The sequence below is a fragment of the Scylla paramamosain genome, chromosome 13 (assembly GCF_035594125.1).
Source record: "Scylla paramamosain isolate STU-SP2022 chromosome 13, ASM3559412v1, whole genome shotgun sequence".
NCBI lineage: Eukaryota > Metazoa > Arthropoda > Malacostraca > Decapoda > Portunidae > Scylla > Scylla paramamosain.
Genome location: NC_087163.1, coordinates 22122085 through 22135799, shown reverse-complemented (window position 1 = coordinate 22135799; position 13715 = coordinate 22122085). Strand labels below are relative to the sequence as shown.

At 41.9% G+C, this 13715-nt stretch overlaps 1 protein-coding gene across 16 annotated transcripts in view; it reads right to left on the bottom strand.

Annotated features, from left to right (window-relative positions):
* The window catches only part of LOC135106514 (multiple PDZ domain protein-like), a 456199-nt gene that overhangs the window by 323918 nt on the left and 118566 nt on the right, over nt 1-13715 (bottom strand). For all 16 annotated transcript variants that reach the window (XM_064015606.1, XM_064015607.1, XM_064015610.1 and 13 more), the window contains 2 exons: nt 10843-10934; nt 8732-8920 (listed from right to left, as the gene is read on the bottom strand). In XM_064015606.1, the coding sequence (XP_063871676.1) occupies nt 8732-8920; nt 10843-10934 (281 nt within the window). The remainder of the gene's footprint in view (nt 1-8731; nt 8921-10842; nt 10935-13715) is intronic.

Here is a 13715-nt window from a genome sequence, read left to right as displayed (position 1 = left end):
CCCCTCCCCCACGACAGCCTGCCACCAGGAGGAGATGGATGGGTGCGCCTCCTCCTGTCCGGTGATGGATAGCGCTCCCTGCAGGATTAGTTTATAGAGTAATGAAAGAGGCGTCGAGGGAGTGGTCCGTGAGAGGTGCAGGGAGACGCAAGGAGATGAAGTGAAGCCAGGTGAGGTTGTGTTGTGTATCGTTAGCGTTGTTTGTGATACTGAATTGGTGTGTGTGTGTGTGTGTTTGTGTGTGTGTGTGTGTATGTGTGTGTGGAAAGGGCGTCTGTGCTCCTCGTCTTCATTGCTGTATTGTTCCAAGTGTTGTTGTTGTTTCGTGCTGTTCAAATCATTGGAGTTTCATCCTTATATAATGGGAGGCACAAAGGGTGTTGTCAGCAACCCTCCCAGTGTCTCCTCCTCATGCCTGCTTCTCGATCTGACGGAAATTATTCTATCCTACACTCTCCATGTAAAAGGGAAAGGAAGGAAAGGTAGAAATATAAATGTATTCCTTTTCATTTTTCCAGTAACTCTGTCTAATATTTTTTTTTTCCAGCAACCTCACCAGGACCTCAGTGTGACGTCAGCATTCATTCCCACGGTCAACACTCCGTCGCAGGGAATCAGTGTTAACTTGCGAGTCTCTATGATTGTGTTTGCTCTTGTCACCCTTGTTCCATTCCTACCCTAACAAAAATATTCCAGAGTGGAGGGTATATTTTCCTCTCTTTCATAAATGTTTATTTATTTTATTTCTCTATTTTCTCTGACGAGTGATTTTTCATAAAGTTTCATCCTCCTCCACCAAGATAAATATATTTTCTCTTTCTCTTATCCATTAATAAACGCCAATATTTTTCACTCTCTCTCTCTCTCTCTCTCTCTCTCTCTCTCTCTCTCTCTCTCTCTCTCTCTCTCTCTCTCTCTCTCTCTCTCTCTCAGCCTTCAACTCACAGAATTTCCTCATTTCCTCTCGTTCTCTCCTCCAAATTCTTTCCTTTCAGTATGTAAAAGAAAAACGTGACATTAACACTTTTCATCAGTGCCTTCATTTCCAATTCGCGCTCCGAGGCAGGCGCGGCATCGGCGGTCGCTTCGGTGGTAACTGAACGGCGCAGGGAACGCAAGTAAGTCAAGCAGGTACAGGTGATTAAGCAGCGGGTAGTTAATTAAAACGCAACATATCAAACACAAACCCCACGGTGACTCGTAACAGACTGGGATGAGAGATACATGGAGATAGCCCCCCCCCCTCTCTCTCTCTCTCTCTCTCTCTCTCTCTCTCTCTCTCTCTCTCTCTCTCTCTCTCTTGTGGAAGCTATTTGACGGTTTTAAGAGACCTTTCGCGATTCCAGTAGTAGTTTAACGAGGATCCTGCGTCATCAATCGAGAAGCAACCAGGAGACCCAACTAATCACCTCTGCGGCCTCTGGAAATAGATCTTACGAGAACCCAAAGTCTTTCAAAATACGAGATCGGAGTCTTACCTTACGAAGTCCATCAATACACGAAGCGAGAGAGAGAGAGAGAGAGAGAGAGAGAGAGAGAGAGAGAGAGAGAGAGAGAGAGAGAGAGAGAGAGAGAGAGAGAGAGAGGCTCGAAGTTTCGTCATCAATATTATGCTTATTTCAGGAACCCTCTCTCTCTCTCTCTCTCTCTCTCTCTCTCTCTCTCTCTCTCTCTCTCTCTCTCTCTCTCTCTCTCTCTCTCTCTCTCTCTCTCTCTCTCGTATCTCATTCCCTGGTGAGGTTTCTTCTTGATCGACTTGCACTTAAAGGAGGAAAAAATAACACGAATGAAGAGCAGGAGGAGGAGGAGGAGGAGGAGGAGGAGGAGGAGGAGGAGGAGGAGGAGGAGGAGGAGGAGGAGGAGGAGGAGGAGGAGGAAGAGGAGGAAGACGAAAGGAACAAAGAGAAAGAAGGAGGAAGCGATAGAGATGCAAGAGCAAAAGGAACAGAAGATGGAATGAGGGAGGAAGCACAGAAAGAGAAGGAGAAAGGAGTATAATATAAATGAATGGAGGAGAAGGAAATGGACGAGGAGAAGGGAGATAGGAAGGGTAATTGAAGGAAATGAGGAAAGCGAATGTCTTCAGATAGAAAAAATGAGAATGGGAAATGAGCAGGAAGGAGGCGGAGGGGAAAACAGAAGAAATACAAGTTGGTGGAAAGAATAAAACAAGAAAAAAAGAAGAAAAAAGCAAAAATCTGCAGAAGGAGGAGGAGGAGGAAGAGGAGGAGGAGGAGGAGGAGGAGGAGGAGGAGGAGGAGAAGGAAGAGGAGTAGGAGGAGAAGTAGGAGGAGGAAATTAAAAGTGTAACATGAACAAGAAAACAAGGATAGCTCGGATGAGGCAAAAAAAAAAAAAAAAAAAAATGAAGGAAAGATAAAGAATTATTCGAACGGATATAAAAGAATGAAAACACGAAGATGCCACCGGATGAAATTTCTCTGTCAAAATGAACGAAAAAAATAAAAGTAAATGAAACTGTAGGAATCTTTCATCACCTCTTTCTTTCACAGATTTATCAACTGTGCATTAACTAAAACTGAAAAAAAGAACGATTTAAGCAATAAAAGAAGTGATGCAAAAAAATAACTAAATAACTAAATAATAAATAAATAATGAAGAAACTGAAGCAAAATTAAATAATTAACTTCAGACACCTTTTCCCACAGGTGTAAACACTGTATTTTCACTAACACTGAAAGCACAAAGACGTAAGGAAATAAAACGGTGTAGCTCTCCAGAATTAAAGAAACTAAAGCTAAATGAAATAATAAGAAACTTTCAACATCTACACTATTTCTTGACAGATTCATTCACTATACATTAAATATGAAAAAAAAAATGTAGTCAATAAAAAAAAATAAATAAATAATCCCCATAAAGAAACTGAAACAAATGAAATAAGAAAATCTGGATACCTCTTTCTTCACAGACTTCTTCACTATACACTACATATTCACTATACGCACTCGTTCATTCACTTATACACACTTGAATCTCTCCCCTTCCTTACGACCATCACTTTCAACACACATACACATTATCACCATCACCTCATGTCCCTCTCATTTCCAATCACTTTATGCCACCCAATCACGCATCCTCACCTTCACTGCAGCTTCCGACAATGGTGAAAGTCCTTTAAAACGGCAGCCATTATCACCCTTACGGCTCCTTGTCACGCGGTTCAATGCGGGAGGGAATGATTTCTGACAATATCCCGCTGGCAGTTTAACTCGTTCGGCCCATAAATAATTTTTGTGTCCAAGATCGAAGGCAGTTTGTCGGCGGGATATGAACGTCACTTTGCCGCTGACAGGTGTGAAAGATATTGTCGATAAAGGTGTTGCGGGGAATATTTGCAAGTATGGAACAAAGCGGTGCATACGTGTGTCAGTCTGTCTGTCTCTTTGTATGTTTGTATGTCTGTGTGCATGACCAGTTTTTTTCTTTTTTTGTTCTTTTTTTCTTAGCTTTTTGTCTGTCTTTGTTCGGTCCTGCTTTCATTTTTCTTGTCTGTTCTTTCTTTCTTTTTTTCACAGTATGGCTTTGTTTTACGTGTTTTCTTCTTTATCTCCTCTATCTCTTTGTCTCTGTTCTATGTTTATCTTTCCATTCAGTGTGTCTGTCTTCGTGTTTTTTTTTCTTTTTTTTCCTTTATCTTTCTTCTGGGTTGTTGTTGTTGTTGTTTATATCTTTTGTTTTTTGTCTTTTTTAATCTTTGTCTGAATTTATATTGGTAGATTTATTCTTTGTCTGTCTGTATGTCTGTTTGTCACTGTTTCTTTTTATTATCTGACTAAATTATTGTTATTAAAGTACGTGTGTTTGTTCCGCCTTATACAGAAAATGAAACTCACCTGATTTTAGTACCAGTCTCTCTCTCTCTCTCTCTCTCTCTCTCTCTCTCTCTCTCTCTCTCTCTCTCTCTCTCTCTCTCTCTCTCTCTCTCTCTCTCTCTCTCTCTCACACACACAGTTTACCCCTCCTCTGCCCCCCCCCCCACACACACAAATCAGCTTCAATGATCGCCACTCACAAAAGACACTGATTATTAATGCATTCTGCCGTCATTACTCTTGCCTGCGCCACAGTCACGCAAACGCTAACGATGTTTTGGGAAGGCGCCCTCTACATTTACTTTTCGACCAGATCCTTTCTATTTCCCAACCTCTTTTTTTTTCTTTTTTTAACTTTTAACACTAAATCAGTATTCTGTTTCAGCAGTTTTATGTCTTTTCCTCCTTTAAATGTTATAAATTTTGTCAAAAGCATATATGAATTGAAAGAAACGCATTTATTCGCTACCTATTCACCTGCCTACCTATCTACCTACTTACTATCTACCTACACACACACACACACACACACACACACACACACACACACACACATACACGTAATTATGCAGCACGGCAGACAAACTGTTCATCGTTCACCTCTCTTATCGGTGTTAGCGTGAAATGACGTAACGGGAGGGGAGGGAAGGGGAAGGAAGGAGAGAGAGGGGAGAAGGGAGAGGGAAGAGAGAAGAGGGGGAGAGGATGTAAGCGCCTATCTTTCCATTGTGTCCTTAATCCGAGCTCCCTTCCTTCTCCTTTTCTCTCCTTTGCTTTCCTTTCTCTTGCTTCTCCTCCCTCCCAGTCACCTCCTCTTTATGCTTTCTCTCTCTTCTTCTCGACTCGTATATCTTCTTTCCTTCCCATTCACTACTCTCTTAATCCTTCCATCCTATCCTTTCCACCTTCCTTTCCTTCAATTCCTGCCCATGTCCATCTCTCTCTCTCTCTCTCTCTCTCTCTCTCTCTCTCTCTCTCTCTCTCTCTCTCTCTCTCTCTCTCTCTCTCTCTCTCTCTCTCTCTCTCTCTTCCCCTTACCTCTCCATCATGCCTTTCTACGAAACCTTCTCTGCTCTCTCTCTTCCCCTCTCATTCACTCCTCCCCTCACTCCTCCATCATAACTTCCACCTGGCTCTCTCTCTCTCTCTCTCTCTCTCTCTCTCTCTCTCTCTCTCTCTCTCTCTCTCTCTCTCTCTCTCTCTCTCTCTCTCTCTCTCTCTTCCCCTTTCACCCTCGTGCCTTGCTTTCTCCCCTCGCCAAACGAACTACAAAATTAACAACAGCATGTTAATTACTGCCACTTCCTGACCTGCCATGAAATGCTGCCACGCCCGCACACCCGCACGAACACCCGCCCACGTTCACCGGCATAACGAATAAATACATGAATATATATATGCGCATAAATGCCATAAATAAAGCATATAAACACGTGCATGAATCAGCAAACTGCCGCGCATTGTGATTAAACGAAATGCGCAATAGGAGAATGATAGGATATATTGCGGAGTATATCTCGTCCAGCCAGCCAGTGGGAAGTTTATGAAGTATTTAGAGAGAGAGAGAGAGAGAGAGAGAGAGAGAGAGAGAGAGAGAGAGAGAGAGAGAGAGAGAGAGAGAGAGAGAGAGAGAGAGAGAGAGAGAGAGAGTTTGCGTTTTACTTTGGCAGGTTTCTGTTGTTCTTTTGTTCTTTTTTGTTTTGTTTTTTTGTTCTGTTGTGTGTGTGTGTGTGTGTGTGTGTGTGTGTGTGTGTGTGTGTGTGTGTGTGTGTGTGTGTGTGTGTGTGTGTGTGTGTGTGTGTGTTATGATCTCAACTACACATACCATTTCTTTCTAAAAAAAATCAAATGAAATAAAACCTCTGCATCAAAGCCACATATTAAAAAAAAAGTTAGGAAAACAAAGAAAATGAACGAGAGAGAGAGAGAGAGAGAGAGAGAGAGAGAGAGAGAGAGAGAGAGAGAGAGAGAGAGAGAGAGAGAGAGAGAGAGAGAGAGAACAGAAAAAAAGACAAAGAAAACACATAAGTCAATAACGAAAAAAAATCTGACCTAACGTAAACTAACACAAGAAGAACCACGAAACATACAAAAATAAATAAATAAATAAATAAATAAATAAATAAATAAATAAATAAATAAGATGAAATAAATAAACAAAAACTCATTAAGATACCACAATACAAGACACAAATAATCCAGGTGAACACACACAGACACACGAACGACAGGTGACGTACATACAATACAAGCAGACGCGTATATCACTTCCCCCCTCCACACACACACACACACACACACACACACACACACACACACACACCGCGAAGTAGACGTGTATTTCCCCTCCCAGCCGAAGTCTTTAACAAATCACCAGACGACAATGTACAGCGAGTCAAACTGCAGCTTTTGAATGAGCGCTTCTTTAAGACTATTCCGCCGCCGCCGTCTTTCCTCGCACTCTGGCCTCAGGAATATAAACACACTCAGAGCCGCGTTACTTGATATACTGACGTGGATTTCCAGATATTGATTTCTCTTGAGGGGACTTTAATTGTAATGAGTTCGATGAGGAGGTCAGAGAAATGTAATGTTGGGTGTATTAGATGTGGATGCTTTAGTTAACTGTTGGCAATGTGTTTCCGTGGGAGTTCATTACGTGAGATTAAAATGAAATGAGCTGTAATTAAATATATCATCATTGTTTTCTTTTTTTTTCTTTTAAGGAGTGGAGTATTAGCGGGTCTTTTTTTTTTCCTTATATTTGTTTTTGTCCTTCAGTCTTCCTCTCTCGTACAGAAAAAAATAATCGACATTTGTAATAAATTAAACGACTGGAAGTATTAAAACCATATACTTCCACATCTACCCTCACCACCACCACCACCACTACCACCACCACCACCATTACCACAACTAAACCTATAACTGCTACCACTACTACCACCATCACTGCCATCACCATAATCAGTACCCAACCACATTCACCACCACCACCACCACTATTTAGCCTTACACCACAACTATAACCACCACCAATCACCAAAGAAATAAACTACACCAACTACACCATATTTTATCAGACAACACCACCACCACCAGCACAGCGCAACACAGAGAACAAAAACACAAACGAAAGCCTTTCCCTGCAGGTAGCTTCACTGCAACATTGAATCAAACACAAGGGAGTCGTGCAGGTTACCAACGCCGAGCTTAGTCTTCCAACATTTCAAAACATTTCCAAAAACACTCGGAAACAGGCAACGCATAGGTGAGGGAAAACTGCACTACCTTCCTACCCTATCCCTTGCTACAACTCCGACCGCGCACTGCTTCAGAACGCTTCGAAACGTTTGAAAATGCACAAGAAAAATGCAACGTTAATACACACGAGAAAACAGAATAATCACGGGAGAAAACGACGAAGAGAAACAGAAACACTGAAACTAACGGAAGGAAAAACAATTATAACGTGAAAATCCTTGAAAACGTTTGAAGATGCACAAGAAAAAGCAACGTTAACACACACGAGGCGACAGAATTATCATACGAGAACATGACAAAGGAAAACGCTGATAGCAGACGAGGGAAAACAGGAACAGGAAAGATAACGGAAGGAAGAAAAATCGCGGCATGTAAAGGCTTGAAAACATTTGAAATTACAGAAAATGAACAGCGTGAGCATCATGAAAGGAGGAAGGGGAAGGCGAGTAAAAGGAAACTAACATAAATGAGGAAACCAAGGGAATGAGGAGTAATCACTTATTATTCTTTTGCTAAGTAGGACGTAAAAAAAAAAGTTAAATGGCAGCATTAGCCCACACCGAACATCATTACCGTCATTATGAAGAAAAATGTTAAATAGCAATGTTAGACCATACCAAACACCATTATCATCAAAAGAGGAAAACACGACATAGAAAATGGCATTAACTGGTTAAGGAGGGAAAAAAAAAGGATAATGAACAGTAGGAGAGATGATCAAAAGCAAAAAAATATTATAAGGTAAAAACACACATAAAAAAAATTACATTAGCATAAATACGACTATCAAAAGGAGGAAGATACGGCAAGGAAAATGGTGAGGACAAACACGGAGGAAAACAAACATGAAAACGAACAGTAGGAGGGGTGATCAGAGATAGAAGCTGCAAATAAACCCAAGAAAAAGTAGAAAAAAAAAACACGTTAAAACACATACATCTTCAGCATCAAAGGAGGAAAATACCAGGAAAACGGTAATAACAGACAAGGGAAAAAACAAGAACAGGAAAAGGAACAGTAGTAGGAATAATTAGAGCTAGAAACAGTTAAAAACGCAGGAAAAAAAGTTAAAAAAGACCATATTGACACACACAGTCCCCGCATCAAAGGAGGAACACACGGAGGAAAAGAAAACGGGAGGAGGATGGGAATAATGAACCACGGAGAGGAAGAGGGGAGGAGACGACAGGAATAATGAACCACGGTGGAGGGAGACAGGAATAATGAACCACTAGGAAAGGAAAAGGGGAGGAGAGGACAAATAATGGACCAAGGAGAAGAAAAGAATGATGAGCCACAGGGGAAAAGGACAAGAATAATGAACCTCAGGGGTGGAAGAGGACAAAAATAATGAACCACAGGGGAGGAAAAGGACAAAAATAATGAACCACAGGGGAGGAAGAGGACAAAAATAATGAACCAAAGGAGAGAAAAAGAACAAAAATAATGAACCGAAGGGGAAGAGGACAAAAATAATGAACCACAGGGAAAAAGAAAACGAGGAGGAAGGAGGAAGGACAACTAACCACAGGGAAAGAGAAAACAATAATGAACCAGAAGAGGAGGACATAAATAACGAACAAAGGAGAAGGGGAAAACGGAACAATACACCAAAGGGGAGTACTCACGGGTGCTCTCGGTGGGTTGGGGGTCGTGGGTGTTGTCTTGAGCTCCGAGTTGGCTATGGCCTGCTGCAGCTGCTCGTACTTGGGCCCTCTCAGGTAGCGGGCCAGGCGGAGGTGCACGATCTGACCCGTGGCGCGAAGAACGTCCACCGCGGCATGGTTACTCAGGCCTGCCAAGCTCCTGCCGTCCACCTGGGGATGAGGGCAGGTAAGATCAGTTCAGGTGAGTTTCAGGTGGGAGTTAAGAGTATAAGAGCATGAGAAAGTAAGGGAAAGTAAGTAATATGGACAGGTAAGTCAGTTCAGGTAAGTTACAGAGGGCGTTGGGAGTATAAGAGGAAAGTAAGGGATGCTGGTAGGTTAGGTAAGTCAGGTGGTGAAGTTGAGATTATAAGAAAATGAAGGAAGGTGCAAGAAGTGGAAAGGTATACATGTGATAGTCTCTGCTCAAAATCATATGTAGGTAAATGTTTGAAAGATAGTCACGTGCGCGCACACACACACACACACACACACACACACACACACACACACACACACACACACACACACACACACACACACACACACACACACTATACAAGACACACACAAATAGCACTTTAAGCAACATACATCTATGCAACAGAAAAAAATATTAAAAATGAATGAAATCTTGGGGCGAGCAAATAAATAAATAAAACAAAACCAGCAAACTGACAAACCGACAAGAAAAAAACAAACAAAGAAAAAAAGACAAAACATATATATATAGAAGAAATATCTGAGCCAACACGTACCAAAAGCAGGCAAACAAATAAAACAGACACAGAACCACAAATAACAAGGCGCACGCACGAATCGACATCTTAACACACTGGCGGTGGTTACGAGCGCCGAGAAAATTACGACGAAGATTGTCCCGAGGGTTCGAATACTGCACTCAAGAGATACAAAGAGATGCAGGTGTAAATAAAAGAGTTGGAAGCCTCATGAGGGAGGATCAAAGTCTTCGTTAATTGTAAGAAGCCCAAGGCAGCGCCACACAAAAGCTCATGATTTCCAAGAGAGAGAGAGAGAGAGAGAGAGAGAGAGAGAGAGAGAGAGAGAGAGAGAGAGAGAGAGAGAGAGAGAGAGAGAGAGAGAGAGAGAGAGAGAGAGAGAGAGAGAGAGAGAGAGAGAGAGAGTAATAGACAAAAACAAACATTGAGACGAAGACAGATAGAGACAGGGAGACTGAGAAACAAAGACAGACAGACAAGCAAAGAAAGAGACAGCAAAACAGAGAAACGAACACACAGACAAACACGCAGAGACAAAGTATGCGCTATGATTAATCAGTCTCAAGAGAATTAAACACAAACAAAGCAACATCTCAAGAAAAAAAAAATTATCTCTCTCTCTCTTTCTCTCTCTCTCTCTGGGGCCCTGCAGGTGACAACACGGAGGAGCAGGGTGAGGCAAGGGCTGCAAGTGGCCACACCAGACGCTCCCACAACTCATCCAGTTCAAACATTTCGAGGGGAAGAGAGGAGAGTGTGCCTTTGTGCCGAGTTTTGCTCATTTATGCAAAGACTAAGAGCAGGAAGAGCCGGGCGGTGGAGGTGGAGGTGGAGAAAGAATAGAGCGAAGGGCGATGAGAAAGTTTTGGGGTGTAAATGTGTCAGTAAAAGAGGAGAGTGGTTTGGCAGACTCACTGGAGGACTTGAGGAGATGAGAGGAGAGAAGAGCTAAAGGAGAGGAGTTGATAAGATAGGAGAGGAAAGCTGTGGAGAGGAGACAGACGAAAAGAAAAAGTCAGTTAGTGTAAACAGAAGTTAAGTGAGAATAGGAGAGGAGAGGAAAGCAGTGAACGAAGAGGAGAGCTACGGAGAGAAGACAAGCGATTTTGAGGACTAGGAGATAATGAGGAAAGGAACGCAGGGGAAGGAAAAAAGGCGACAAAAAAAAAGAAGAAAAAGAAAAAGCAGAAAGAGAACTTCATTTAAGAGAAATAAAACGGGTATGTTTATAGATGGAAAGAAAAATGTGTGAGAGTGGAAAAAACACACAAACACTCTCTCTCTCTCTCTCTCTCTCTCTCTCTCTCTCTCTCTCTCTCTCTCTCTCTCTCTCTCTCTCTCTCTCTCTCTCACCTCGACAATCTGATCGTTGACTTGGATCTGTCCATTCCTGTCCGCAGCACTGCCAGCGTTGATAGACTTAACGAAGATGCCTGAGAGCTCTTCTGTTGAGGGGAGAAAAGGACACATCGTTAGCAAAATGTAGACAAAACACATACACACACACACACACACACACACACACACACACACACACATATATATATATATACACAAAACATACATATCGAAGAGGGAAAGTAAAGACTAAAAGGAGTAAGAGGAAGAGGAAGAATGAAAGAAAATAACCAAGAGAGAGAGAGAGAGAGAGAGAGAGAGAGAGAGAGAGAGAGAGAGAGAGAGAGAGAGAGAGAGAGAGAGAGAGAGAGAGAGAGAGAGAGAGAGAGAAAGAAACAACACACGACACACAATTAGTATTACGAAAAATATAACTCATGCATTTTTCACCATTACTTTCTCTTAATTCAACAAAGGAAGTACTTGTATATAAAGTCTTCCCCTTCCCTCCCCCCATATCCTCCCTTATCCCCACCATACCCTACCTCTATACCTCTTACGCTTCCCTCCTCCCATCCCCTCAAGGCACACCCTTACAAACAAGATACTGAAACTACTATTCAGAGCAATTATCCTCAACTTAATTACTTAACTATCTTGGTCCCCGTTTATATGTGTATGTAATTTCTCTGCCCAGTTAGTTTGTCTGTCAATTATGTCTGTTGTCGGTGCTGTTATGGACTTTTCTATAGATTTTTTTTTTCTTTTCGAGTTAGATCACAGACACACAGACACACAGACACACAGACACACACACACACACACACACACACACAAACACACACACTATAAAAAGAATCAAGGCAGGTTCTCCACAAATCCAATTTACATACAACAAATAGAAAGACATCTTCACTTTACCTTTAGAAGAGAGAGAGAGAGAGAGAGAGAGAGAGAGAGAGAGAGAGAGAGAGAGAGAGAGAGAGAGAGAGAGAGAGAGAGAGAGAGAGAGAGAGAGAGAGAGAGAGAGAGAGAGATCTCCACAACACCCTTGAAAAAAGAAAAAAAGAAAACGAAAAAAAACTCTCCTCATACAAAACACAACGGAATATATTAAAAAAAAGACTAATGAGACTAACACACACACACACACACACACACACACACACACACACACACACACACACACACACACACACACACACACACACACAAGCTTCCTACAAAAAGTCTTAAGGATAGAGTTGATCCTCCTCCTCCTCCTCCTCCTCCTCCTTCTCCTCCTCCTCCTCCTCCTTTCTTGGAACCCTCCATAGGCACCACGCTAAAGGGCTTGGAGAGGCTGCTGGGGCGCCCTTGTGAGAGAGGCTAATGTTGGGCCTTGAGATAATGATGGGCAGTCTAAATAGTTAATGAGGCGAGGCAAGGTGAGGCAAGGTGAGGTGAGGTGAGGTGAGGTGAGGTTAGGTGTGGAAGAGAGAGAGAGAGAGAGAGAGAGAGAGAGAGAGAGAGAGAGAGAGAGAGAGAGAGAGAGAGAGAGAGAGAGAGAGAGAGAGAGAGAGAGAGAGAGAATTAGTGTTAACATACTATATCAAAGTTAATAGATAAAGAGATGGATGGATTGATAGATACACACATACATAGATAGGTAGATAGATATACAAATAGATAGATAAAAAGAAAGACAGATAGTTAGATGGACAGAGTGATTACCTGACTAATTGACTGACAAAGTAAAAACGCCAGAAAAAAAAAGGATACACAGACAGAAAGAGACAGATAAATAAATAGGCGGAAGAATACATAGATACACATACACACATACGAGCGTGATACAGACAGGAAAAAAAAGCCAGACATGCAGAGACAAAGAGAAACAGAAAGGCAGACAGACACACGGGAGAGAAAAAAAAAAAAAAAAAAACAAAGCAACGTCAAGGGAGATGAGAAATTCAAATGTCAGTAGAGACGAAGGAAGGAAAGAAGGAACGAAAGAAAAGTTTTGTAATATGAGACAATAATGTACACGTTAGGGCAAATAAATAAAAGGAAACGAAAGGAGAGGAGACAAGCGGATCACAGGAACAGGAATCAACAAATGGTGATGGAAGATATAACATACAGAAGCTGATCAATAAATAAAATACATGAACTACAGAAAGAAACAAAAAATTAAATGAAAATGCTAAAAATGGAGAAATGGACTGAGATTCAACATGGAAGTGACTACAAGGGAAAGAGAAAGAGAAAGAGAAAGAGAGAGAGAGAGAGAGAGAGAGAGAGAGAGAGAGAGAGAGAGAGAGAGAGAGAGAGAGAGAATGAAGAGCACAAGTGAAGCAGTGGAGAAGAGAAAAGGAGAAACGGAGAGGAGAAAGGGAGAAGGGAAGAGCAGCGAGTAAAATTAAAGGAAAGACAAAAATACAAGATGAAAGACAAAATAGAGATACAGAGATATATCCACGCCAGGTGTTCAGACATACCTGTGACACGTTAATTACAAGCCAGAATATTACACTGACTAAATAAAGGCGAACAAAACAAGGGCGGGCACACACACACACACACACACACACACACACACACACACACACACACACACACACACACACACACACACACACACACACACACACATCCCATTACACACACTGACAGAAACCTTGACAACAGGCCTCAAATGGGAAAGAATTCATGGCAGACCGAATCTAATATATATATTGTATGGAGAGAGAGAGAGAGAGAGAGAGAGAGAGAGAGAGAGAGAGAGAGAGAGAGAGAGAGAGAGAGAGAGAGAGAGAGAGAGAGAGAGAGAGAGAGAAAATAAAGTTCCTGCGCTGTGATATGGAACGTGTGTGTGTGTGTGTGTGTGTGTGTGTGTGTGTGTGTGT